The sequence below is a fragment of the Pleuronectes platessa genome, chromosome 1 (genome assembly GCF_947347685.1).
Source record: "Pleuronectes platessa chromosome 1, fPlePla1.1, whole genome shotgun sequence".
Lineage (NCBI taxonomy): Eukaryota > Metazoa > Chordata > Actinopteri > Pleuronectiformes > Pleuronectidae > Pleuronectes > Pleuronectes platessa.
The window spans coordinates 31,465,453-31,489,038 of record NC_070626.1 but is presented as its reverse complement, the minus strand read 5'-3'; the positions used below and the strand labels follow the sequence as shown (position 1 = coordinate 31,489,038).

The 23,586-nt window shown below is 43.4% G+C and overlaps 4 protein-coding genes and 1 long non-coding RNA gene across 6 annotated transcripts in view; 2 read left to right on the top strand and 3 right to left on the bottom strand.

Annotated features, from left to right (window-relative positions):
- Positions 1-2,984: 2,984 nt before the first annotated feature.
- On the top strand, positions 2,985-5,797 carry LOC128443320 (uncharacterized). The gene is made up of 2 exons (XR_008339061.1): positions 2,985-3,019; positions 5,075-5,797. It is a non-coding gene; the product is annotated as an uncharacterized LOC128443320 (long non-coding RNA).
- si:ch73-204p21.2 (uncharacterized) lies at positions 5,546-11,895 on the bottom strand. Of its 2 annotated transcripts, XM_053425964.1 has the most exons (8): positions 11,544-11,894; positions 9,159-9,294; positions 8,847-8,907; positions 8,685-8,754; positions 8,166-8,243; positions 7,720-7,770; positions 7,495-7,569; positions 5,546-6,313 (listed from the first exon to the last, which is right to left on the bottom strand). In XM_053425964.1, the coding sequence occupies exons 2-8, from the start codon at positions 9,287-9,289 to the stop codon at positions 6,039-6,041; spliced, it is 741 nt and encodes a 246-aa protein (XP_053281939.1). In that variant the 5' UTR covers positions 9,290-9,294; positions 11,544-11,894; the 3' UTR covers positions 5,546-6,038. The 2 variants fall into 2 exon arrangements, with proteins under 2 accessions (XP_053281939.1, XP_053281940.1); XM_053425965.1 differs by lacking the exon at positions 7,720-7,770 and having other exon boundaries at positions 11,544-11,895.
- Positions 11,896-13,307: 1,412 nt separating this feature from the next.
- On the bottom strand, positions 13,308-15,624 carry LOC128443292 (membrane progestin receptor beta). Its single transcript, XM_053425969.1, has 5 exons — positions 15,334-15,624; positions 15,134-15,246; positions 14,356-14,506; positions 14,060-14,275; positions 13,308-13,950 (listed from the first exon to the last, which is right to left on the bottom strand). Exons 1-5 carry the CDS (start codon positions 15,616-15,618, stop codon positions 13,639-13,641), a joined length of 1,077 nt encoding a protein of 358 aa, XP_053281944.1. The 5' UTR covers positions 15,619-15,624; the 3' UTR covers positions 13,308-13,638.
- A 578-nt stretch (positions 15,625-16,202) lies between these two features.
- Positions 16,203-17,695, bottom strand: il17a/f2 (interleukin 17a/f2). The gene is made up of 3 exons (XM_053425967.1): positions 17,569-17,695; positions 16,707-16,876; positions 16,203-16,601 (listed from the first exon to the last, which is right to left on the bottom strand). Exons 1-3 carry the CDS (start codon positions 17,650-17,652, stop codon positions 16,382-16,384), a joined length of 474 nt encoding a protein of 157 aa, XP_053281942.1. The 5' UTR covers positions 17,653-17,695; the 3' UTR covers positions 16,203-16,381.
- Positions 17,696-22,884: 5,189 nt separating this feature from the next.
- The window catches only part of il17a/f1 (interleukin 17a/f1), a 2,207-nt gene continuing 1,505 nt past the window's right edge, over positions 22,885-23,586 (top strand). The window contains exon 1 of the mRNA XM_053425966.1: positions 22,885-23,039. Within this exon, the coding sequence (XP_053281941.1) occupies positions 23,007-23,039 (33 nt within the window). The 5' untranslated portion in view covers positions 22,885-23,006. The remainder of the gene's footprint in view (positions 23,040-23,586) is intronic.

Sequence of the window (23,586 nt, the reverse complement as noted above, 5' to 3'; positions counted from 1 at the left end):
TCCACACACATTTGTTCAGAACGATTATTATTTTTACTGTTTGTCAGTAGTAAATGTTTCAAATAGAAAAGACTATTAATAAAAAGAAATATATTTTCTCACGTGTGATGATTTGTTATTTTTCTGTCTGGCCGCTGAACCGACCCGTGTGAAGACGCCACCGTCAGGTTGTTCATTTCCACTTTCACACAACAAGGTAAATAAAGATGGACGTCATGAAAGCTCCTGTAAGAGAAGCCAAATGATCTGGACGTCCCCCTGGTGGCTGGCTGCAGTATAGGTGATACATTACATTAAGATGGTTTCTGTAATTTTAGATAATTCTTATCACATTGATGTTTTGTTCACATGTTCATGTTTGTGATGATTGACGATATTTAAAAAAGGCTGAGACGTCATGACTGACAGCTGAGACTGACCCTGATTGGTTGAGAGGGGCGGGTGGGCGGGGCACAGACTCTTAAGGCCGATATATGCTTCTCCGAGTCCGTTACGGACGGACGCACGGACGGATCGGACGGACACTTTTTGATTTATAGTTCTACGAGCCTTTCTGTTGTGAAAACAATTCACCGCCAGAACAGTAGATGGCGCAACGGAAGTCGAGCTTAGAGAAGCCTACCTCATGAGGTATATAGAAGAAGTCCACGCTGGTTTATTTACGTCCCCCCGGCTCCTCACACACAGTGAACGATGGCAACTAACAGAAAAAGGATGTTGATGACGCAACAGTTTTTGCTGAATAAAGTGACACCCAGCGGGTCAAAATGCTTTTGTTATCGTGTCTTAACGCAGCGGTTCCCCGGTCTTGTTTCCAAACTGCGTTGCTAATTCAACAGCTGCAACAGCTTGAAGCTACACGGAGGCAGCTAGCTCCCCCCCCCCCCCCAGCTTCCACACACAGTCAGCACGGACACCCGATACTAGCTACTACCAAGTGTTTGCTTCTAACCTGACGGTGTTTGAGAAACAGTGTCATGAGCCGTGGGATTAAAGTCAGCGGGTTTTTGCGCTGTTCCCACCGCAGTTAGCATGGTGGTTAGCCCGCTAGCCCCGTTATCAAAGTTCGTTATAACCTCATGTGACCGTACACACATGCTGTAAGTGCTCTAACCAGCCACCGTCAGCCGGACAACGCCGCTGGCTTAACACACTTGTCACATTAATCGTAGAGTCGTAGTTGGGATTTAGGTTTATTGTGATTTAGGGCAGAGGTCTTCAACAGGGGGTCCGCGACCCCTAGGGGGCCCGCGGAGGTACTGCAGGGGGTCGCAAAATGTTTGGTTGATTAGACAATTTTTGATATTTTTTATAATTTGATATTTTTTTTCGAACCAATTTTTTCCTCACAAATTTAAATGTGTTTAAATTAACATGCATCGGACATATTGTGAGGCTGATATGACCCTCTGCCTGACAACCTCCATCCGTCCAAGGTTAGATAAGTTGTGTGCTACCCATCAGGGTCCGCATCTCACTAATGTGGGAGTATGTGTGGCATCCATAGATGGCTTGAGAATTCACTGTCTCTTCTACATCGATCAATCAATCAATCAAATTTTATTTGTATAGCCCATATTCACAAATTACAATTCGTCTCATAGGGCTTTAACAGGGTGTGACATCCTCTGTCCTTAACCCTCAGCAAGAGTAAGGAAAAACTACTAAAAACCCTTTTAACAGGGTAAAAATACGTAGAAGCCTCAGAGAGAGCTACATGTGAGGGATCCCTCTCCCAGGACGGACAGAAGTGCAATAGATGTCAAGTGCAGGAAAACATCATCAAGATTAAAGTTTTTATCAGCATGTTTAAAATAAAAACATGAATCTGTGAATTACTTTAATAGCTCATACTTGTATGCAAGAGTTATGTTTATAAATGGCAGTGGCATGGCCATCCTGTACCGTGCACATGTTTAAATTAAAAACATGAATATATGAACCCGTGTAATATTTGAATAGCTTAGTATTGAATGCACAATAACAGGGTAGCTATGTTTATATATGGCACTAGGCCCATTTTAATAAAAAACACAATTGTATACAATATATATAGTAGGGGTCCCTGCGCCATCTCTCCACCAGTTTGGGGGTCCTTGGCCTGAAAACGTTGAAGACCCCTGATTTAGGGAATGGAACAGGAAGTTTGAGGTCCCAAAATGCTGGCGTTAGCGGACCAATCACAGCAAAGGGCTATCCGTGGGCTCTCCGCCATACCGACGTGTAGTAAGAAAAATCAGAGCTGCACAAAAAGCTCTCCGTGGAGCCCCAGAGAGGAGGTTCCGCGGCAAAGGAGGCGGTCCTATCTGTCCGTGTCCGTCAAAACAGAGAAGCATAAATTGAACTTTACTCCGAATGATGTCATCCCCACAAGACGGCAGCGTTTGCATCCGAGATATTCTAGCGCTATTTCTAGAGGAAGTGGAGACGCATCGTCTTTATAGTCAGACAATCAGTGTCTGTATTTAACAGATTTGAATAGATTCTGTACTAAATGAGTTTATTACCTGAACAGCTTTCTAAATGTTATTTTGAACCTCAGATCATATAAATCTACATGGTTCCTCAAAACAGACACAGTCTCATTTATATACCATTAATCAGTGCTTTTATTTTGTAAACATCTCTTATATATTTGCTCATATATAACATAAACTGAAGATGACCTTTGTAAAAATCCTGTGAATGAAAGCCCCAGAGAAAATATCAGATTATATGAACTGATCCTGACTGATGTCAGAGGTCAGAGGTCAGAGGTCAGAGGTCCCTGATCCATTAAACATCATCTGGACTGATTCTCCCTCCACGTGCACAGATTAACGAGCCCGATTGAAACCGAGGCTCACACCAGTTTGCTCCTGTGTAAACCCTGAACAAGTCTGATCAGCTGATCCTGCTCCGGGTTTTCCCAGCAGCCCCCGCGGTTGCTCCTGGGTCTGTGGTAAACAAGGGAACCACGTGGGAGGGCTGGGGATGGTGATTGGTGGAGATCAGCCCTGGAGTAACACACCCCACTGAGGTCTGTTGTTTACTGACTGAGAGAAATGGAACCACACACTCTGCTATAGATAGTATTCACATATAAATGTGTGTGTGTGGGTGTGTGGGTGTGTGTGTGTGTGTAAGTGTGTGTGTGTGTGTGTGTGTGTGTGTAGGTGGGTGTGTGTTGTACAGTAAAAACATCCCTGTTACAATTTTCATGATGTTTAAAGTAAAGACAATCAGCTGCGACATGTACACACAGTAAGCACATGTGAATATATACGTGTGTGTGCGTGTATGTGTGTGTGTGTGTGTGTGTGTGTGTGTGTGTGTGTGTGTGTGTGTGTTTGTGTGTCAGTGTGTGTGAGGAGAGATTCCTGTAGTAATGTTTCTGTCCTGATATGTCCGCTGCAGGATTTGATATAAGATCTAATGTTATTGTGTGCAGTGTGTATAGTGCGTGTAGCAAGTGTGCACGTGTGTATAGTGTGTATCAGCATGCTCATATGTCAGTGTGTGTACTATCACTGTGTGTACAGTGAGTGAGTGTGTGTGTGTGTGTCTGTGTCGCAGCAATAACAGTAGTAACACAGAGAAACTTGTGGGTGGGGATCAGCCCTGACGATTACGTAACCCACTGTGATCCTTCCTCTCTCAACCGCCCTCGCTCTCTTCCTGCGTGTGTGTGTGTGTGTCTGTGTGTGTGTCTGTGTGTGTGTGTGTGTGTCAGCACGTAGCTCACGTCACATCGTTGTGTACGTGCTGACACTGCTGACTCTTAATGTGGATCAGTCACACCGGATTCAAACAAGTAACATATGTATTTTAAATTTTTCATGTTAATCCTGTTTTACTGTTGTTGTGTTTAATCCTGATTAGTGAACGATGAGTGTGAATCTTCACTCTGAGCAGCTGTGAGAGGATCAGCTGCTGATAATCCAGAATGAGACTGTAAATAAAGATGGACGACACAACCCCATCACCCCCGCAGATTAAGATATAATATCTCCAATAGGACGAATCTCTTGTGGTGACGGCGACGCCTGATCACATGATCACATGATCACATGATTGCGTTAAATCACCAGATATCATCACGGGATGACGTTCACATTATCCATTATTATTTCTAACATGTGATTATTAGTGTTTCTCCGTCAGCTGACTCAGCTTTTCTTATTTCAAAAAGTTATTACCAACATGTCGGATCAGTGAGTGTGTGTGTGTGTGTGTGTGTGTGTGTTGGGGGTGTAGTGTACCTTTCCTCTGTGTTTTAAGTTAATTTACCTTTTGATCAAATCACCAAGAACTCATTTCACCTCTGTCTGATCAGCCGATGATGACATCACTCACTGATTAACTCAGAGGTTTCTGTGGCCAAACGTGAACGGACACAGAGTTCGTCAGACGTGATGTCAAACCGATCGAGGACGAGCTCGTCCACACTAACACGCCTGAAAACACACATCACGTGACCACTCGTGCACACTGGGCGCGCACAGCCTGCTGGAGTAACATCTGGTCTCCTCCATGTAAACGGCTGTGTCATTGGAAAAGAGCAGCTGTTAGCAGAGACAACACGGTCAGTAGCATCGGGATTGAGTCTCCATGTTGTTTCTACTCTGGCAGCTGAGGCTGACGCAGGAAGGAGGTCATGTGATCGAAGCCTGACGAATCAGAGAAGAACATGTTGTGACTAAAAGGAACCAACCAGCAGGGGGCTGAGTGTCCACGTCATTGTTTCCAAACATCTCGTCCAGACTGAAACTCAACCTCAGAGTTTTAAACCTCTAACGGGTCCAGCAGCGTTTTTAAACTTTTCAGTTTCAGCGTCTCTAAAACTTCAGTCACAACATAAACTTGGTCTTTGTCAGTTTGTTGTTTTAAACAGACTCAGTGATCTGAACGTTTGGAGCTGGAACCGTCAGACAATTTCTTGAAAATTTGTTGCATACATAAAATCCCAAAAAGCGTTTTACTCTGTGTTCTCACTGTGGTTTAACTTCCTCTCGAGAACTGGAAAACGTAGATTTTCTGTCTGTGACTCAAAGCTGAAGTTCTCTCTGAAGTCTTCATGTCTCATCACCTCCAGGTCGTCTGAGAGTGAAGAACTTTCCGTTTGAGAAGATGGTCGACGTGCTGAACGTGTGTTAGAAACATCCGCTGAGTCAGATGATCACAACAGGATGTGACACCACACACACACACACACACACACACACATTGTTACATCGACTCATGACCCAGCAGCATCATGTGACCTCTGACTGACTCACACACACACACAACTGAGGGCCCATAAGTGAAGCCAGATCAACTGGATCGCCCCCTGGTGTATTGCTGCACTATAGGTCATGAGCCCCGCCTCCTCCATGTTAGTACACAGGACATAGACTGAACTAAAAAAATCAAAGTATTAAATAAATGTCAAAGACGGTTTCTGTCATTTCACATGATAATGTTCACATAAATTAAATCAGCAAATTGTTTCTGCTCTAAAGTAAAATAAACATTAAATCTGCTGAATTATCTGTGAATGATTTGAAAAACATCTGGAACAAAGGAAATCAAAGGAAACGTTTAATGATGATATATATTATAAAACTTTAAAGGGCTGTTCCACTACTTTACACATAAATGTGACGATCTCTCAGCCAATGAAAAAGCTGTATTTGCATTATGGGAAATCAAGGCTCTGATTTAAAGCTGGTTTCATCCCTTTTTAATCCAAATAATTTCATATTTACATTGAGTTGTGATTTACACGTCTCTGTCTCATGTTCACGTCCTGCATGTGTCCTTCATCCTTTATTTTTTCCTCCATTCATTGTCCTTCATTTGTCTCTTCTCTTCCTTTGTGTCTCATCCCTTCTCCTCGACTTTCATCTGGAATGTTTCGTCTACATCCTTTTTCTTTATTTATCCCTCGTTGTTCATTTCCTGTAATTTTCAGTCTTATCAATCCATTTTTTGCTGATATCCATTGTTTCTCATGTTTATCTTTTTTGTCTTTAGTCTTTAATTTTTCTGTCCTCTAGCTGCCGTCCCTCTCTCCATCATCCCTCCGTCTCTCTGTCAGGCAGTGGAGGTGAAGGCTCCTCCCCTTCCTCTCCCTCCCTCACCTGTGCCACCACAGGTGTCTGGACAGGGGGCGGAGCCTGTCTCACCTTCCTGCTGACTTGAGCATAAACTGAATTTATGTCACTAAATTCCAACGTCTTTGCATCAGGACGAGCTCTGTCGCCGCCCTCCTGGTCAGGATTGGTCCTCGGTGTCACTGTGTTGCTGTCGGTCCGCCCTCCTCCGATGGAATGGTAGATGTGGTTGGAGTCTGAATGGGCGGAGCGAAACAGAGAGAAACATTCTTAGATGTAACATTAGAATTTTCCAGCCGTCCTGTGTGTGGATGATGAGACAACCGTCCCCTGGAGACAGACATGTGTACGGACATGGAGACGAACTCAGAAATGCAGCAAAACACAGAAAAAACTGGAAAAAATAGGAAGTTAAAAGTTCAACTCAAAATAAGTTATATAAATGCAGATGTTTCTTTTCTCTGAAAAACACGTTCTCCTCTTGAGCATCACATACGAGGCTTCACCTCTCCAAGTGTGGTAAATGATGATGTCACCGGGTCTCCACCAGCAACCAGAGACCAACCAGTCACTTCTTCAGGTTTTATTCTTTCTTGTTCAGGTGCAAACATTACATCACATGTCATTTAGCTGAGGCTTTCGTCCAAAGCGACTTACATTTTGAGTACACTCAAGATTTATGAGGGGCCATTTTGGGGCTCAGTATCTTGCCACGGACACTTCGGCATGCAGATGGGGAAGAGTGGGGATTGAACCGGCAACCTTCTTGTTGGAGAATGCCCACTCTACCCCCTAGGCCACACTGCCCCTTGAATTAAACTCAACTTAAGTTGTCTCAGCTCGACTCGGCTCGGCCCACTTTCATTCTGTCCCTCTTCTTCTTCATGTGTCTCCTGCTGCCTAACCGGGAGCTAATTGGTCAACTAACCTCAGCTGTGCCAATCAACTCAACTCCACACTAATACTCTCAAATCTTATTTCCCATAAAGACTTATTTCCCTGAGCTGACTATTTCATCTTCATATCTTTAATTAAACACTGGAACCAGAAAATGCTCAGTCGAGAAACGAAAGAAAATAAGAATAATTTGATATAAAGTTTGTGAGGCCACTGACCCACCACCCAACTGGTCATAGATGATGTCACAGCAGCATCACGTTCACCACGGTGTGAACCTGACTCTTCTGTGAGCAGTGGCCACTCCCAGTTTGGAGCTGGTCTTGATTTGCCTCCATTGCACCTGTTGTCACTTTCATTTGCACCAGAGCAGTTGAAACTGATTCACAATCACTTGCTCTTCCTAAATGCACAAGTTGAAGCTTCACTGATCTGGTTTTACACTGTGACCGTTAAGTGTTGCCTAAATATTTTTGAGCAGTTAACTTAAATAATTATTTCTACAAACACTATTTCTCACCTTGTTGCTCTGGCGCCCTCAGGTGGCTCCTCCACGTCGTGAACTGGTCTGAGTTTTCCTCCACAGCCCTGGACTCTTTAAACACACACACACACACACACACACACACACACACACACACACACACACACACACATGCATCGTGGGAATGTAGTAATGTAATTTCTACTTCAGTGTTTGAAATAAATAACATTTATGGTTTTTTAAAACAGGACAATGACGAACCAGCAGCAGGAGATGTTTCCATCGCTGCTGCACTGCCATTGGTCAGAACATCTGCACACACACATACCCACACACACACAATGATATAACTAAATTTGAAAACTATAAATTTTGCTTCTTTAATGTGGAACAGATGTTGGATGTTTGATTCTTCACATCACTTGTGTCTGTTAAACACATGAAGTCATGGAGAGAAATGTCGTCGATGATTGATTAATTGGCATTTACAGCAGCCAATAGCCCAGAGACATCATTATTACAGAGAAACCCTGCTCTCTGATTGGCTGTCGGGTGTCCGTGATCACCAATCATGTGATCACGTGTTTTAAACTGCAGGTAACCACAGTGACAGCATTGCTGCCTCAGTTAGCAGAAAGTTTCCTTTTACCCTGAAACATAGTGAGGAACATGATGGGGGGGGGGGGGGGGGGGGTATTCTAACACACCTTGGCCGTTCTGTGACGCCCCCAGGTGGCTCTTCCAGGGAGGGAACGAGACTAAGTTTCCTTCAGAAGGACGAAAATCTGGAAAGAAAAAATTAAGGTGAAAAATCGATTTAATATTAATAAAAGTCTCAGTGTTTTCTAAAGTTTCCATAGTGTGTTTATAAAAAAATAAAAGCTCAATATTTTATTGATCTTTTAAAATACAATGTGAGTGTTGTTCACCTGAACCAGTTCAAATACAGTGTTCCTGTGACCTTTGTGCTGGATTTTCTTTATGTCTTTCAGAGAAACATCTCGACTTTTCTGTTTCTGGTTCTTTTCTTGTTTCAGAGTTTCTCAGGTTTCAGGTTTTAAAGATTGAAAACCACAGAAATGAAACGTGTTTTTATGTCAGAGAGCAGGAGACGTGTGTGAAACCTGGTTTTAACTTTCAACCTGGTCTCCGTCTCTTCTCCTCACTCAGATTCACACGTTTATCTTTCCGTGGTGAAGTTCGTTGCTGCTCAGATGTTCACTCACCTTTTTCATCGTTTTGAATCTCGCTGATCACAGGATTGTCTCTCGATGTTAAAGTTTCCTCAAGTTTCACCTTTTGATAAACACAACATTTAACATTCACTCTGATCTGTCTTTCAGATTAACAGACACAGGCTCAGAGGTCAGAGGTCAAAGGTCTCTTACCACACTGATCAGAGTTGAAGGATTTGCGTCACTCTCTGAATCCTGAAGCTCAAATGAACGTCTAGAAAATTAAAGAAAGAAGAACAAATTAGGTGTGAAACTTTTAAAATATGAAGAATTCCAAACATACTCCTGGTCCAGGAAGCAGAGGATCATGGGTAATATCCAGCGTTCAGTGAGTGGAACGACACCACTGAAAACCACTTCATCGCTCAGACACAGAGCCCAACAGAGTTAATCACCGCCTGTGGCTACAGGGGGCGCTGTTGCTCAGTGAAAGTTACATAGTGTTGCTTTAAATGTGGATCAGACCTGCTGCACTCGCTGCACAGAGCCGAGAGGAAGATGGAGAGGAGGAGGAGGAGGATGAAGGACCCGATGACTCCTGAGGACAGGGACCACGACCCGATGACCCCACTGACACCGGCTCCGACTGCCGCCATGATCCCTGAGAGAGAGAGAGAGAGAGAGAGAGAGAGAGAGGGAGAGAGGGAGAGAGGGAGAGAGAACAGGATGTGAGTCATGTAATGATTGACCTCAGTCCGACCTCTTAGATTTACTGATGGCGTCGTCGTCCTGAGCCTTGAACAAACTGCTCAGACACACCTGATCACACTTCAGATTCTTTTTCCTGTTTCCTCTGTTGCACAATGATCAACATCTGCACTCTAGTAGTTTCACGTGAGCAGTGACAGTAGATTTAAAATGTGCAGTATTTTTTCTATTTTTTAAATAATAAAACCTCTATACAGATTTGTTTTGTGTCTGTAATTCTGTATAATATCCAGATTGCGCCTCCTGGAGTTCAACTCAAGGAAAGACTTTTCTTCACGGCTGGAAGCAACACAGCAGCCATGTTGTCTTTGTGCAGATTATCATCCAGAATAAAACTGGATAAATAAGGAGGAGTGTGAGTCACTGATTGTCTTTATATAAAGTCATCAATCGTCTGTGGAGTTTTAATTGATCTGCTAGTATTAATGAGTTTATATGAAGTTTAGAAACTTTAGAACTTCATCAGAACAACGTCTTTGACGAGAGCTCGGAGGCTTCCAAGGTGAATCTGAAACTGTTTTGAGATTTGAAAAAGTAAAGAAGTTAAACCAGTTTGAATAAATTATAATAAATATATTTGTTTTAATTCACTCAGACACTCGTGAGAAATGAGAAGGAAGAAGAAGAAAATGAGCTTCAGGCTGTTTGGTTTGAGTTTTTTCAAGCGGAGAGAAAAACTTTTTAAACAGGAAACAGCTGACGTCCTTAAAATAAAACTACAAACACCAGAGATTCAAACACAGTCTGATGAGCTACTTCTAAATTTATTGATGGAAACTAATGACGGCTGCCGTTCTGCTCATTAACATGACTGATGACTGCAGGAGGTCAAAGTTCAAACGCTGAGAACAGTTTACGACTCGTGTTTCTGCTGCGGCTCCATCCCAAACACAGAAAACACAGAGAACATGTGAATGAACAGAAGAGACTGAACATGAGTTTGTTTTCACCGTTACATAAAGAGAAGAAGAAGAATTCTGGATCAGACGAGACGACGCCGAGCTCTGCGTGAGTCGTTACTTCCTGTTTAAAGAAACGTGACGGAGCCGCATGTTTACCTCGTTCAGATAAGCAACAGTTTAATCAACAAAACAAACACGTCCAGAGAGCTGCGATAAATTCACATCAATAATACACAATGTTTATTTATTTATAATTTGATAAACAGGCGACCAGTCATCTTCAACTAGGTCCTCAGATATATACCACAGCAGTGGTCAACAACCGGGTCAGACCTCGGGATTTTGATATTTAATAATTTTTAGATTTAGTTTCGATTTTTTCATTTTTTCATTTCACCATTGAGGACTGACACAGAGGAGTTCTATCTCTATGGCAACAACACTCATACAATCACAGAATCTCAAATTGTCTTCGGAGTAAAATGTTGCTGTAATGCTTTCTACTGAGCGGCATTACAGAGCTTTTATTTTGATAAGTTGTGAACTTGGGTCTGAAGATTGTGTCGGTTGTAATGTATGAAAAAACAACATCAGTTCAGTGAATCATTCAAACTTATATATAACAACACACGTGAAGAGTGATAAAGAAAATTCAGTTTCATTTGAATGAAAGACATTCATTCTAAAATCTCCAGCGCAGATGAACGAGGTGGGATGAACACAAAGTTTTCTAACTTCACTCTGCACAATAAACTGTTTATGAAAAGTTCTGCACAGAAACAATGAGAAGTGACAGAAGAGTTTGAGGACGACTCACTAACGACAAAGAAGAACTCTGAAGTATCGACACAGGACAAGAGAACACACCATTACAAACACACATAAAAAACATCACAATTTACTACAAATTTGAATGGTCAAAATTACGATTCAGTACTCTGATGTTCAACAGTATAAAAAAGTTGTACATAAATAAATAAATTCCACCGCTGTTGTTAAAATACTCTGTTCGACCTCATGAGATATGAAACCTAAGTATTAACAAGAGTACTGTGTGTGAGTCTACACAGTACGTTGTGTTTGCAGCAGGAGCAACTGGTTCTGTTCACTTGCTCTTTAAAAGTAAATAACAAAATAATTATCAACATCAGGACAGAAGAGAAACGTCCAAAATACATTTAACTACAGAGTTAATAACTTTATATGAACGTATGAATAAAGAAATAAAGTGTGAACGTACCTGTGACAGCTGTGAGCTCAGAGTCTGTGTGTGTGTGTGTGTGTGTGTGTGTGTGTGTGTGTATGTGTGTGTGTGTGTGTGGGGAGGTGTTCCTTCTGCAGGTTTACTCATTGACAGACTGAACAAACACTGAGCTGTTTGAGCTGCTTAAAGACACACACACACACACACACACACACACACACACACACACACACACACACACACACACACACACACACACACACACACACACACACACAAACACACACACACACACACACACACACACACACACACACACACACACACATGCACACACACAGGACGGACACTCCTCTTGTCTTATGAACTGTAAAGTCAACACTGATGGATCGTGTCATTCTGAATTATATATCCTAGTATTTGCATTTCCACAAATTCTCTGTTCCTGTTTTCTTATGTTTTTATTCTCAGGTCTTGAAGAAGCTCACATCGTCCTCAACAGTCTGAATAAGAGGAAACTGTTGAATGTTGTTACTGGCCACACGGTCGCGCTATCCAAATGACGTTTGATCATAAAAAAGCGGTCAGCAGTTTCAACTCTCTAGCTTTTTTGGTTTTTATGAACTTCTTATGCACAATTAGCGATAAGTTGGAATTGGGTGAAAAACTCAAAAGAGATCATAGGTTCAAGTGACTTGACCACACCCACAAATGGTTGTTACCCAATAATATACACGATGTGTTGGCAACGGCAACACAAACACCAAATAACGCAACGTAGTCTCATGGAACGGTTCGTATTATATCTCATGAAAAGTTACGCACAGCTCAGCGAGCTAGCAACACAAAAATAAATGACTTCAGCTGGGTCCAGTTAGCTTCTGTTGACTTACCTCATCCACTTTTACGTATTTTATTCACTTGTATACATTTATGTAGTTTTTAAAATCACATTCAGTATTTTACATCAGACACTGTGTATTTCCTGCAGTTGTTTTACTGCCCGTGCTCTCATTCAGTCATGACGGACTTTGATACTAACTTCTCTGAAACATGTTATAAATAAAGTCTGATTAAGTGAAACTGTCCAAACCACATTCCAGCTCCAAGCCTTTGATCTTTTCTCTAGCGCCACCCACTGGACAGACAATAAACTGCGTAAAAGAAAACCTCAAGAAGAAGAAAGATAATTTTCTCTTTGAATAATAAATGCAGTTCAGTTCACAGTACAAACAGCTGTGATCCTCTTATCAAAGTCCAACTCAAACTGAAACTCAAACATTATCTGCGGCTCCGCCCGAACACTGCAACTGTCGCTTACTGCCTGACTGGCCGAGCGAGGCCGGTGGGGAACTGGGAGAGAGAGATAACAGCGTTGAGGCTTCAGTTCTGAGATGTGTTGATCTTTTTTTCTCAGTTTCCTGTTTTGTTAGATTTATTTATAGATCCACATACGATAGTTATTTTGGGCCCAAGAGCGTCTGTAGCCAATGAGAAGCCTCCGTGTTTCTTCAGACCGGACGATCATCTACTGGTTTCAGCCGAGTTCTTCGTTAGGAGCAAACCAACAGCTACTCATCTAACAACTAACAAACAGGAACAGATTTCTCAATTTAAAACAGGAATAAAATGAAGAATGCTCTCAAGGGAGCAGATCATGACATGACTCGTCTTTGTCTTTTGTCTCTGTCCTGCTGAATGTCCATGTCTACAACAGACCAAGTCATTTCAGGGATAACATGTCGTCCAAACAAATATGCTGATAAACTGTTGGATCCTTTTTTTAAACAATGAAAAACTACAATATTTACGCAGGAACTTTATGATGTTATTTTGTATCCAGTATCTATTCCACTGGGTCACAGGGGGAACTGGAGCCGATCCCAGTTGACACAGGGTGAGAGGGTCACCTGCAGGTCGCTAGTGGACAAACCACCATTCACTCTCACGTCTGTGGTCAATTCTTCGATTACCAAACAACAGGCTGCATGTGTTTGGACTGTGGGAAGCAGCTTGAGTACAAAGTGCAAACTCAAACCAAGAACCTTCTTGTTTCTATATTTGTGATTATATGTAAAATCCCCTTTGAAGCTTGGGTGCACAACGCCCCCCCCCCCCCCCATCTCTTCTTCTATCTTCCCTCTTTCAGTAGCTGAACAGGAGTTCTCCTCTTTATTACGAGCGCTGTCATCACACAGCAAAGCGTCAGGCCGAGGAAGGAGGCGCAGGCCAGCAGGAGGCGCTCTTCTCCGAACTCCCTGACTAGCGCCTGCCGCCGCCACAGGAGGTCCTCAAACAGCGCCTCCTGCTGGACAAGTGTGCAGATAGACAGGAGGATGTGGAAGAGCTGGCGGCTGTGGCCGATGATGTCGTAGCGGCCGGGGGAGAAGCACTCAGGTACGGGGCAAGAGAAAAAGACGGCTGAGAGCAGAAATAGTGCCACCTGGTGTAGAAAAGATAGAAGTGCGTTTATATGCAATGACATTTTGACAGTTGCTTTCAGTCGAAACAAGAAGTGAGTTTAAGTTTATATGTTGACTAGGAAGCGTCACCTGCAGGAAGTGAAGAGGAAGAGTAGAAGGGTTTGCCCAGTTGTGGCTGGCCAGGCCGTGGGTGACCGGGCTGATGACCAGCAGGAAGGCCACGCCCCTCGGAACCACCTGGCAGATCCTCCTGTGCCACAGGTACGGTCGGTGGAGGTGAAGGTCAGCGTAGCAGCAGATGATGCAGGAGAGCCAGACGACTACGGCGACAACTGGGAGGAAGATCTGCGGAAAACCTGCCTCATCAGTGCACCTGAACGCATCATGTCAGCGACCGAGGAAGGATGTAAGACACGTGAACTGACCTGTCCCAGCATGCTTTGCGTCCAGGCGGTGTCGGAGCTGTAGAGACACAGAGCCAGAGCGCAGCCGTACTGGTACACGGCCACGCCCACGTGTTCCAGGAAGAAGAGCGAGTGGTGCGTCCGCTCGGAGTGAAGCAGGCGAACTGCAGCGCTGCAACGAGCAACTCTCTCATCAATCACTTTCTATCCTAATGAAGCACATGACTGTAAACATCTGTAATCAGCGTCTGACCATTGACCAACAGCTGCAGACTCAGAACAGCTGGAGAACATGTGGAGCAGTGAAGGGCCTGATTTCAGGAGGTGGAGACCAAACACAGAGATAAAAGACAGAGTCACCTCACATCTACCGGCTGGACTCAAGATGACTGATCACATCCCAACTTAAAACCTCTGTTTAGTTCAGCAACCACAGATAACATCTGTATCCTTCACTAACCTTGGTTTGAACATTTGAATACTCTTGTGTCACATATGTTGCATTGATGAGAGAGTTGCTCCAATATTTCTGTATTATTCATGTTTATTTATGATGTATTGTAATGTGTCCTTGGGTTTCTTAAATATGATTATTATTAGAACATTGGATTAAAACGTCAAATGAACCGTCGTGTTGACCTGTAGCTGATGGAGGTGAAGATGGAGGCTGATTAAGTTTGTTCTAATTCAGTTCTAAACCCAAATGAAGCAGAAGAATGAACATTAATCACAAACTGCTGGTGGACGTCAGCAGAACCTGTTTTCTTTTCTGACACTTAAAGATTCTTGGCTGACTCACCTGCAGCTCAGGGACGTGACAGTGGAGAAGACGTAGAGAACCAGAGGCAGCGAGGACACGTCCACGGAGAAGCCCTGACCTTCAAGGCCCTGCAGCCTGACTCCCAGGATCCCCTGAGGAGGTCAGAGGTCAAAGAGGTCAGACATGTGGCGGAACAAACCTGAGGAGGTCAAACCAACAGCACAGGACGGTGTCAGTACCCCCCCCTGGAGGACGGCGAACACGAGGAACCTCACTAGCACGTAGACTGCGGCCAGCAGGTGGCTCCACACGCTCAGCGTCTCGTTGTGAATCTGCAAGAGACTGAGGACGTAACAGCGCCAGGACAAGTCCACCGGACGATACCCGGACAGGATGAACTGCTCCCGGAACCGAGGGGGGACGTCCACGTCTCGCACCGTCGGGGGAAGTGAGGGGAGGAGGCGCTCCAGCAGAGGGAGAAAGGTGAGGCACAGATAGGGAGGGGCGAACGACACCCGAGGCATGATGGGAGATGATCCTGAGTTCTGCTCCTTTTGTTGTGTGAAAAATTTACATTAAATGAAATTAGGTGAAAGCGGTAAGGACTGTAAGTACAGACAATGTCACATGACCACGGAGGAGGATGAGTACCACATGGAATCGTCATCAGAAACTTTATTTTCTTTACCAATGAAAATACCTCGGGCACTGATCATCCTCCATACCGGTCACAGCATTCCTAAACCTACCTGAGTTTCTTCTGTTCTGTTCCTGAAACTGAAACTGACCTGTTGCTGCTCGGTCCTGCTGCACAGCCACAACTGTCACATGTTAAGTGACACACACACACACACACACACACACACACACACACACACACACACACTACGTACTCTTGTTTTCAACTAATCAGAGCTAATTTCAGTCTGAATGACTTTTTCTATGCTGAGGTTTTCAGACGTCATGAGACTCGACACACTGCTGACACACACACACACAGACAGACACATACACACACACACACACACACACACTGGTACACTGTTACACTGTACCAAACTAAACATACATAACTGTTTAAGTTTCTTTTACCACATTGACTCGGGTGAAGACAGTTTGTTCTGATGCTTTTTAAACATTTATGCTTTTTTTCAAAACAAAGTAAAGTCGACTTGTTTCATTTTGTGTGTTTTTTAATTACACAGTTGTCAGAGGATCAAACACAATCACACAAATCAACACAACCAATCAGCTGATGTTAAAGGTTCTCCTCTCTGAGCAGTAGCTTCAGTTCTGGCTGGTTTTGGCCCAGACGCAGGTGCAGCCCACGGCCACCGACTGGTAGGACGCGGTGTAGCAGAGCGCCCCCTGCTGGCGGTTCAGGACCAGGACGCTCTGGTAGACGGGGACTGACATCAGTCGGTGTTTGTCCAGCCCCGAGCAGAAGGTGTCGATGCACTCGGCCTCCCAGAGGGTGGAGGGGACCCGGGTCTTCACGGTGGACGACCTGGAGACACAGCAACAGCAGAACCATCAGGTCACAGTGAAAATACAGACACTGTGCTTGTGTGTGTGTGTGTGTGTGTGTGAGTGTGTGTGTTGTCAAACCGACCTCCATTTCCATGGAGACAGAGACCTCCTGTTGACGTTGGTGCGTCCGACAGAAAAGGAGGAGACCTCAGAGGAGAACGACAACATGGAGTCACATCCAGGAGGAGGAGTTGCTTTAACCCCAGAGGAGGAGGAGGAGGACACGACTACCCACAATGCAGTGCAACACACCTGTGGAAAGGATGACAGATGATAACTCTAAATTCAGGAAATGTTTTTAACCACATCAGTGTGTGTTGTGAACGTTTGTGTGTTGTAATGTTGTGTTCTCTTGTCTTGTGTCGATACTTCAGAATTTGTCCTTGACGCTGAGTCGTCCTGAAACTCTTCTACAATATTCTGTCACTTCTTATAGTTTATCTTTTTATAATCAGTTTATTGTGCAGAGCGAAGTAAGAAAACCGTGTGTTCATCCTACCTGGTTTGTCTGCATTAAAGAGTTTATATGAAACTGACTTTATCACTGTTCACGTTTGTGGTTTATATCTAAGTTTGAATGATTTACTGAGCTGTCGACTACTTCTGTTAAACAACCGACACAATCTTCAGACGCAAAATCTCAACTTTTCAAAAAAGAATTACTTAACATAATCCGGCATTGATTTTGACCCCTGGTTTGACCCAGTTGCTGCCGCTGTAGTTTATTTGAGGACCTGCTGCACTTTTCAGGCAATTTACCGAGTGTGAAGCTGATAAGATGAACGCCTCTCGAGATATTTATTCCACATAGAGACAAACATCTGTGGAATTAGAAAGTAGATTGTCTTGCGCTTCAGTTTTCATTAATTTGACAGAATCTCAGATAAATTCCGAGCTGTGGAACATGTCATCGGATGGTGTCAGTGGATGAAGGTGATGCTCACCAGCAGTTCTCCGACGCTGCGTCTCAGTCTCATGTTGTCCTCGTGTCCGGCTTCTGAGAGCAATGGTTCTGAGATCAGCTCCATTTATGAAGATGTGCGACCCTCAGATCTCAGCCATGTCAGAGCTGATGACCAATGCAGAGCTTCAGGGAGATTCCTGTAATCTCTCGGGTTCATCTGTGCTGGAGGGAAAAAGTCTGTGGGCGACACTTTGTAGAATCAAAGGTTCACTGATAACATCGAACAACAGAAATGACTCAGGTCACAAGTCTGGGAACCGTCACACACTTTGCTTTACATGAAGATGCTGAGTAACGAGGAATTCTGAGATTAATATAAAATTCAGACTTTCTTTCGTTTTCCAAAATGATGATAAATTGTCTATGAATAGTATAAATAATTTCTCACATAGATCTAATCCTGTTCTGTAGATTTCAACCTAACTCAACACTCTGGAGATACAAATCTGTGTCGGCTCACCGCCTCTGTGTTGATTGTGTTGTTAAATTTTCAATTTTATCACGACTTTAAACCAAGAATCCTTATTTCTTTCCACAATAGATTTCATATAGTTCTAATCCTCCTCAGAATTTGGAGAAAATTTTGTAAAAAGTGTAGAATATTTCCATTTATCTTATCAAGTCTTGGATTTACACATTTTACAATATTTCAAACTCATAAAATAATATCTGGTTTTATCATCTGATGAATGAACATTTGTTGGTATCAACAGCAGCTTCACTGTTTCTTGTAATAATTTAACTTTGTTTGACACTTTTCTCACTTTGCTCTCGACCTTCTGTGTAAAGTGTCTTGAGATAATGTCTATTCTGATCTGGCCCTATACAAATAACATTTTATTCACTTGAACAACCAAAGTCAAGAGTTAAAATATATGGAGAGGTATAAATCCAATAGTTACTACAGCCATAGCTGTGTCAGTCTAAAATATCTAACGTTTAAAGGGTGTGAGCCAATCACAAGTCTGAACCCCTGTAAGGCAGCTGGACCAGACGCTGTCTCCCCCTCCACACTGAGGCACTGTGCGGATCAGCTGTCTCCAGTGTTCACAGACATCTTCAACACCTCACTGGCTGAATGTGTTGTACCCGCCTGCCTCAAAACATCCACCATCATCCCCGTTCCCAAGAAGCAGAGGATCACAGGCCTTAATGACTCCAGACCAGTTGCCCTGACCTCTGTAGTAATGAAGACCTTTGAGCGCCTCGTGCTGAACCATCTCAAGACCATAACCAACCACCTCCTCGACCCGCTGCAGTTTGCCTACAGAGCCAACAGGTCCGTAGACGACGCAGTCAACATGGGACTCCACTTCATCCTCCAGCACCTCGACTCCCCTGGCACCTACGCCAGGATCCTGTTTGTGGACTTCAGCTTCGCATTCAACACCATCTCCCCAGCTCTTCTCCAGGACAAGCTGACACAGCTGAGTGTGCCTGAGCCCACCTGCAGGTGGATCACTAACTTCCTGACCGACAGGAAGCAGCGCGTGAGGCTGGGGAAGCTTGTCTCTGAGACCCGGACCATCAGCACTGGAGCCCCACAGGGTTGGATGCTCTCCCCTCTCCTCTTCTCCCTCTACAACAACAACTGCAACTACAGCCATCCCTCTGTCAAACTCCTGAAGTTTGCTGACGACACAACCCTTATTGGATTAATTTCCAATGGGGACGAGGCCGCCTACAGAGAGGAAGTAAACAGCCTGGCTTCCTGGTGCAGCCAGAACCACCTGGAGCTGAACGCTTTAAAAACTGTAGAGATGGTAGCAGACTTCAGGAGGAGCCCAGTCCCCCCCCCCCTCCTCACCATGTGTGAATCCCCAGTTAAAACAGTGGAGTCATTCAGATTCCTGGGGACGATCATCGCACAGGACCTGAGATGGGCGGAGAACATCACCTCCATCATCAAGAAGGCAGAGGATGTTCTTCCTGCGGCAACTGAGGAAATTCAACATACCGCGGAAAGTGATGGTTGAGTTCTACACAGCCATCATTGAGTCCATCCTCACCTCATCCATCACCGTCTGGTTTGCTGTCTCCACTGCCAAGGACAAGGGCAGACTGCAGCGGATCATTGGCTCAGCTGAGAAGGTCATCGGCTGCGACCTGCCCGCTCTATAGACCTGTTCCACTCCAGAACCAGTAGGAGAGCAGGCAAGATCATTGCTGATCCTTCCCATCCCGCTCACCACCTGTTCCAGAGACTCCCATCCGGAAAAAGGTTCCGGGCCATCAGGACTAAAACCTTGCGTCACCTGAACAGTTTTTTCCCCATGGCAGTGGGGCTCACAAACAAGCCCCCTGCATCACACTGACTCTGAATCACACTGACTCAGCTGACCCCCCCCCCCCCTCGCATATAATTTATATCTCTATAATATTGGCACTATCACCAATCTATGCACCTTAGAACCGCACAAAACTCTCTTACTGTATATATTGTTGTTCAATATTGTTGTTGTTTTTAATATTGTTGTTTTTAAATTGTTGTTTGTATATGGTTGTTTGTACAGTGCACCAACCACACCAAGGCAATTTCCTGTATGTGCAAATATACATGGCAATAAATAGAATTCTGATTCTGATTCTGATAGTGTGCTGCTAGCCGTTAGCCTCTCTGTTAGCATGGTGCTAACTGTGTATGTATGGAGGTGGAGGCCACAGCAGTCGAGCTCCGTGTGGGCAGGAGAGATGAGTCAGTGTCTCCTCTGGTTCCAAGTGTTTCTGATTCAGTCGCATAGAAACGTCCGTTGTTGGTTCAGGACAAATCTCTGACTTTTTACAATCAGTCATCAATCAGCTGGTGGCTATGATAGATACTGTGACATGTGGAATGAAAATTGAAAAGTAAAAAGTACACTTTACACTTTAAGAACCCTCGACACAAAAAAGTAAGCTTTAAAATAAAAATGTTCTAGTTTTAACTGTTTCTAAGAATTTCTAATAGGATTTCTATGAATAATACACAAAATAGTGAATTATAGATGATTTTAAATCAATGAACCAATGTGACCTCCTGTTTCCGTATGTGGTCGTCAGAGAGGTTCTGGTGCTGTGACATCACAGCGGGGGCGTGTGTCTGCTTGTGATGTGGTCGACTCTGAGATCTGAACCGTCAGCATCTTTCTTCTGACCTGATTTGGTCGACAGAGGAAACCTGCGGCAGCTCGGATTAATCTCCAGTTCTTTATCTGGTTCCTGTCAACGCCGTCAGCGCTTTTCAGTCTGAGCAGGAAACTCAATGCAATCGACAGCAGCAGCTTCTCCTGCGACGCCTGCAGGCTGCAGAGGAGACGTCGCTGCTCTGCTTATATGCTGTTTGAAACTTGTCCTGTGGGGGGCGCCAGAGGAAACAGCTTCGTCTTAGACTTCAACTCAGCTGAACCTGGTTCCCTCACAGGCTCCGTCACAGACCTGATGGAGGCTCGTCAGCTTTTTTCGTCAGTCTCATCATAAAATAAAGAAAATGACAAAAGGTTACGATGAGTTTCATGTGGATGGAACAAATCAAGTCTAGAAATTCAGGCAGGGGGCGCTACTCTGAGTATTTTGCCTGATTTGGTGAGGTGGGTTATTTACAGTGTAGTTATGACTCATAGCAGGATTTTGATCGGCTGTTTCGGGTTATTTGTCAATATAATTGATGTTGTGTGAGATGATCAGTGATATCAATATTTAAAACTCCGCAGCTGAAGACTTCACATGTTCAGTCGTCACTGTTTTAAAAAACATTTAGAAGTTTATTTTAACCTGAATAAGTAAAAAATATAGTTTATAAAGGCTACGGAAATCTGCATCTTGTGAGCGAGACACACACACACACACACACACACACACACACACACCAAACCACACACAAACACTTCACCTACTTACAAGCGTGTGTGTTTCTAGTCTTTGATCTTCTGTCGAGTAGTGAGAATCTTAGAAAGTCAAAGGTTTTCCAACAAATCTCAGTGTTATTGATCTAAATCAACTTTGTAAATTTAATTAAAATTTGTACTCTTCGTACTTCCCTCACACACACACACACACACACACACACACACACACACACACACACACAAACACACACAGAAACGTTAGATATCTCAATAAGAATAAAAGCATTTCAGTGCGGCCACACTTTTCCTTCGTAAGCGTTTTTGAAGATGCAGGAAATCTCCCTCAGATCCGTCAATCAAACCAGGTCAAGGGCGAGCCGGCAGCGTGGGCTGAAAAACACATCAAGCGACCTGAGTCACATCGCGACTGTAAACCAGGTCAGACGCTCACTTCCTGCAGCACACGACTGATGCTACCGAAACAAGTCTGCAGGGATGAAGAAAGAAGGGACGAGCCCGGAGTGAGTCAGGGGCCCGGAGGGACCAGGGGCCCCGCACCAGAACACTGTGACGTCAGACTGTCCTGAAGTTTCTCCTGTTGCAACATTGAAGACGTTAAAACAGCTCAAACGTTAAATCTGACCCAAAATGTCATTTGTGTTTCTGAAAACTAAAATCTTTTATCAAATACAGAAAAATTAATTGAAACAAAAAATCAAAGTCGTAAAAGAAAATCACTTGAGTTGTGCCAACTCATTATGTTTGGTTCAAATAATTTCTCATGATTATAAGAAGTTTAACACACTAATAATTCCAAACTATAGTTAATCCTCAGCATCGTGGTACGGTCACCACTTTATCCATAAATCAAATAGCTTTGAATCAGTCAGTGCAGCTTTACTTGCTAATATCTTTCGTTTTCATGCAAAACAATGTAACATTGACTGTTTTACTTTACTGGTCGGTCAGGTGTGTTAAAGGTCAAGCTGCTCGTGAGCGCCCCCTGTCGGATCAGTCAAACTACCCCAGACAGCCAGATTCAATTCAAACAGGTTGAATATGAACGTTTCCCTCCACGATCGAACGAGTGTTTGAATTTCAGCGTGATGTAGTGGACAAACTGCGTTGACTCCATGAAAGCCCCCCCCCCGAACAAACCCCATCACATTAACCCCAAATCTGAAATAAGACAGGATTCTAAAGGTTTAATGTAAAATGTATCACTCAGTGTTTTAACGAGGAGACTCAGGAAGGAAAGACGACCTATTTACAAATCGCTGCAACTTTTCACTGCAGAATAATTTCACCCAGTTATGAATCATGAAAGTGAGAAAGTGTGTCAACCATCATCCTGCAGTTTGGTTTGTGTGGTTTAGAAACAAAGAAGGTGACATCATCGGAGGACGTCCGATATCAGTTCCGATCAAGATAAAAAGCCTCAATCGACGTCCACCAGAGCATCAACGAAGAAGAAGAACCAGCAGCAGTCAACAAGACATCGAACCTGCACCTCCATCTGCGCCCTGGGAACCGAGCCGTGAACCGAAGAGAAGCTGAGCGAACACAGACGACGTGAGAAGCAGAAGAATTCAGAATGTTTCTAACATCGACCTCGAACAAAGTGACGGTGAGTGAAGCTGATTCTAACTTCCAGAGGGTTTAAAAGTCGTAAATCACGACGCTAGTCCAGAACTACGTGTTTCGAAGTGTTTGATCTCGAATATACGAATGAATAGAAAAATACTGCAAAGACATTTCAGATGAATCACTATAAAATGTTTTATCTCTGATTTTCATAAAACAGCTTTTTATTGCCGTTAATAATTGTATCTAACTTTAGAAACATCAATGTCTGGAGGCTGAACGAGGAGAAGTGAACATGAAACCAATAAACAAGACATTTTCTATTTTTTAACAATTTCTACAATAAAATAAAAGGGAATTTAAATAAAACCCTGAATAAAGACATTCAACAATAAATTGAACCTAAAAACTTTACTGAATTAGTTTACAATTTACTTATATATTTCAAATAATTGTTAATACGCTATATTTTATTTAATTGAACTTCAGGTTTTTATTTTTTAGGAAAGTAAAGAGAAATTATAAAGCTGAATTAAAACTTTATATTAATTACATTTATTATTTAAAGTATATTTGTGATATTGTATCAT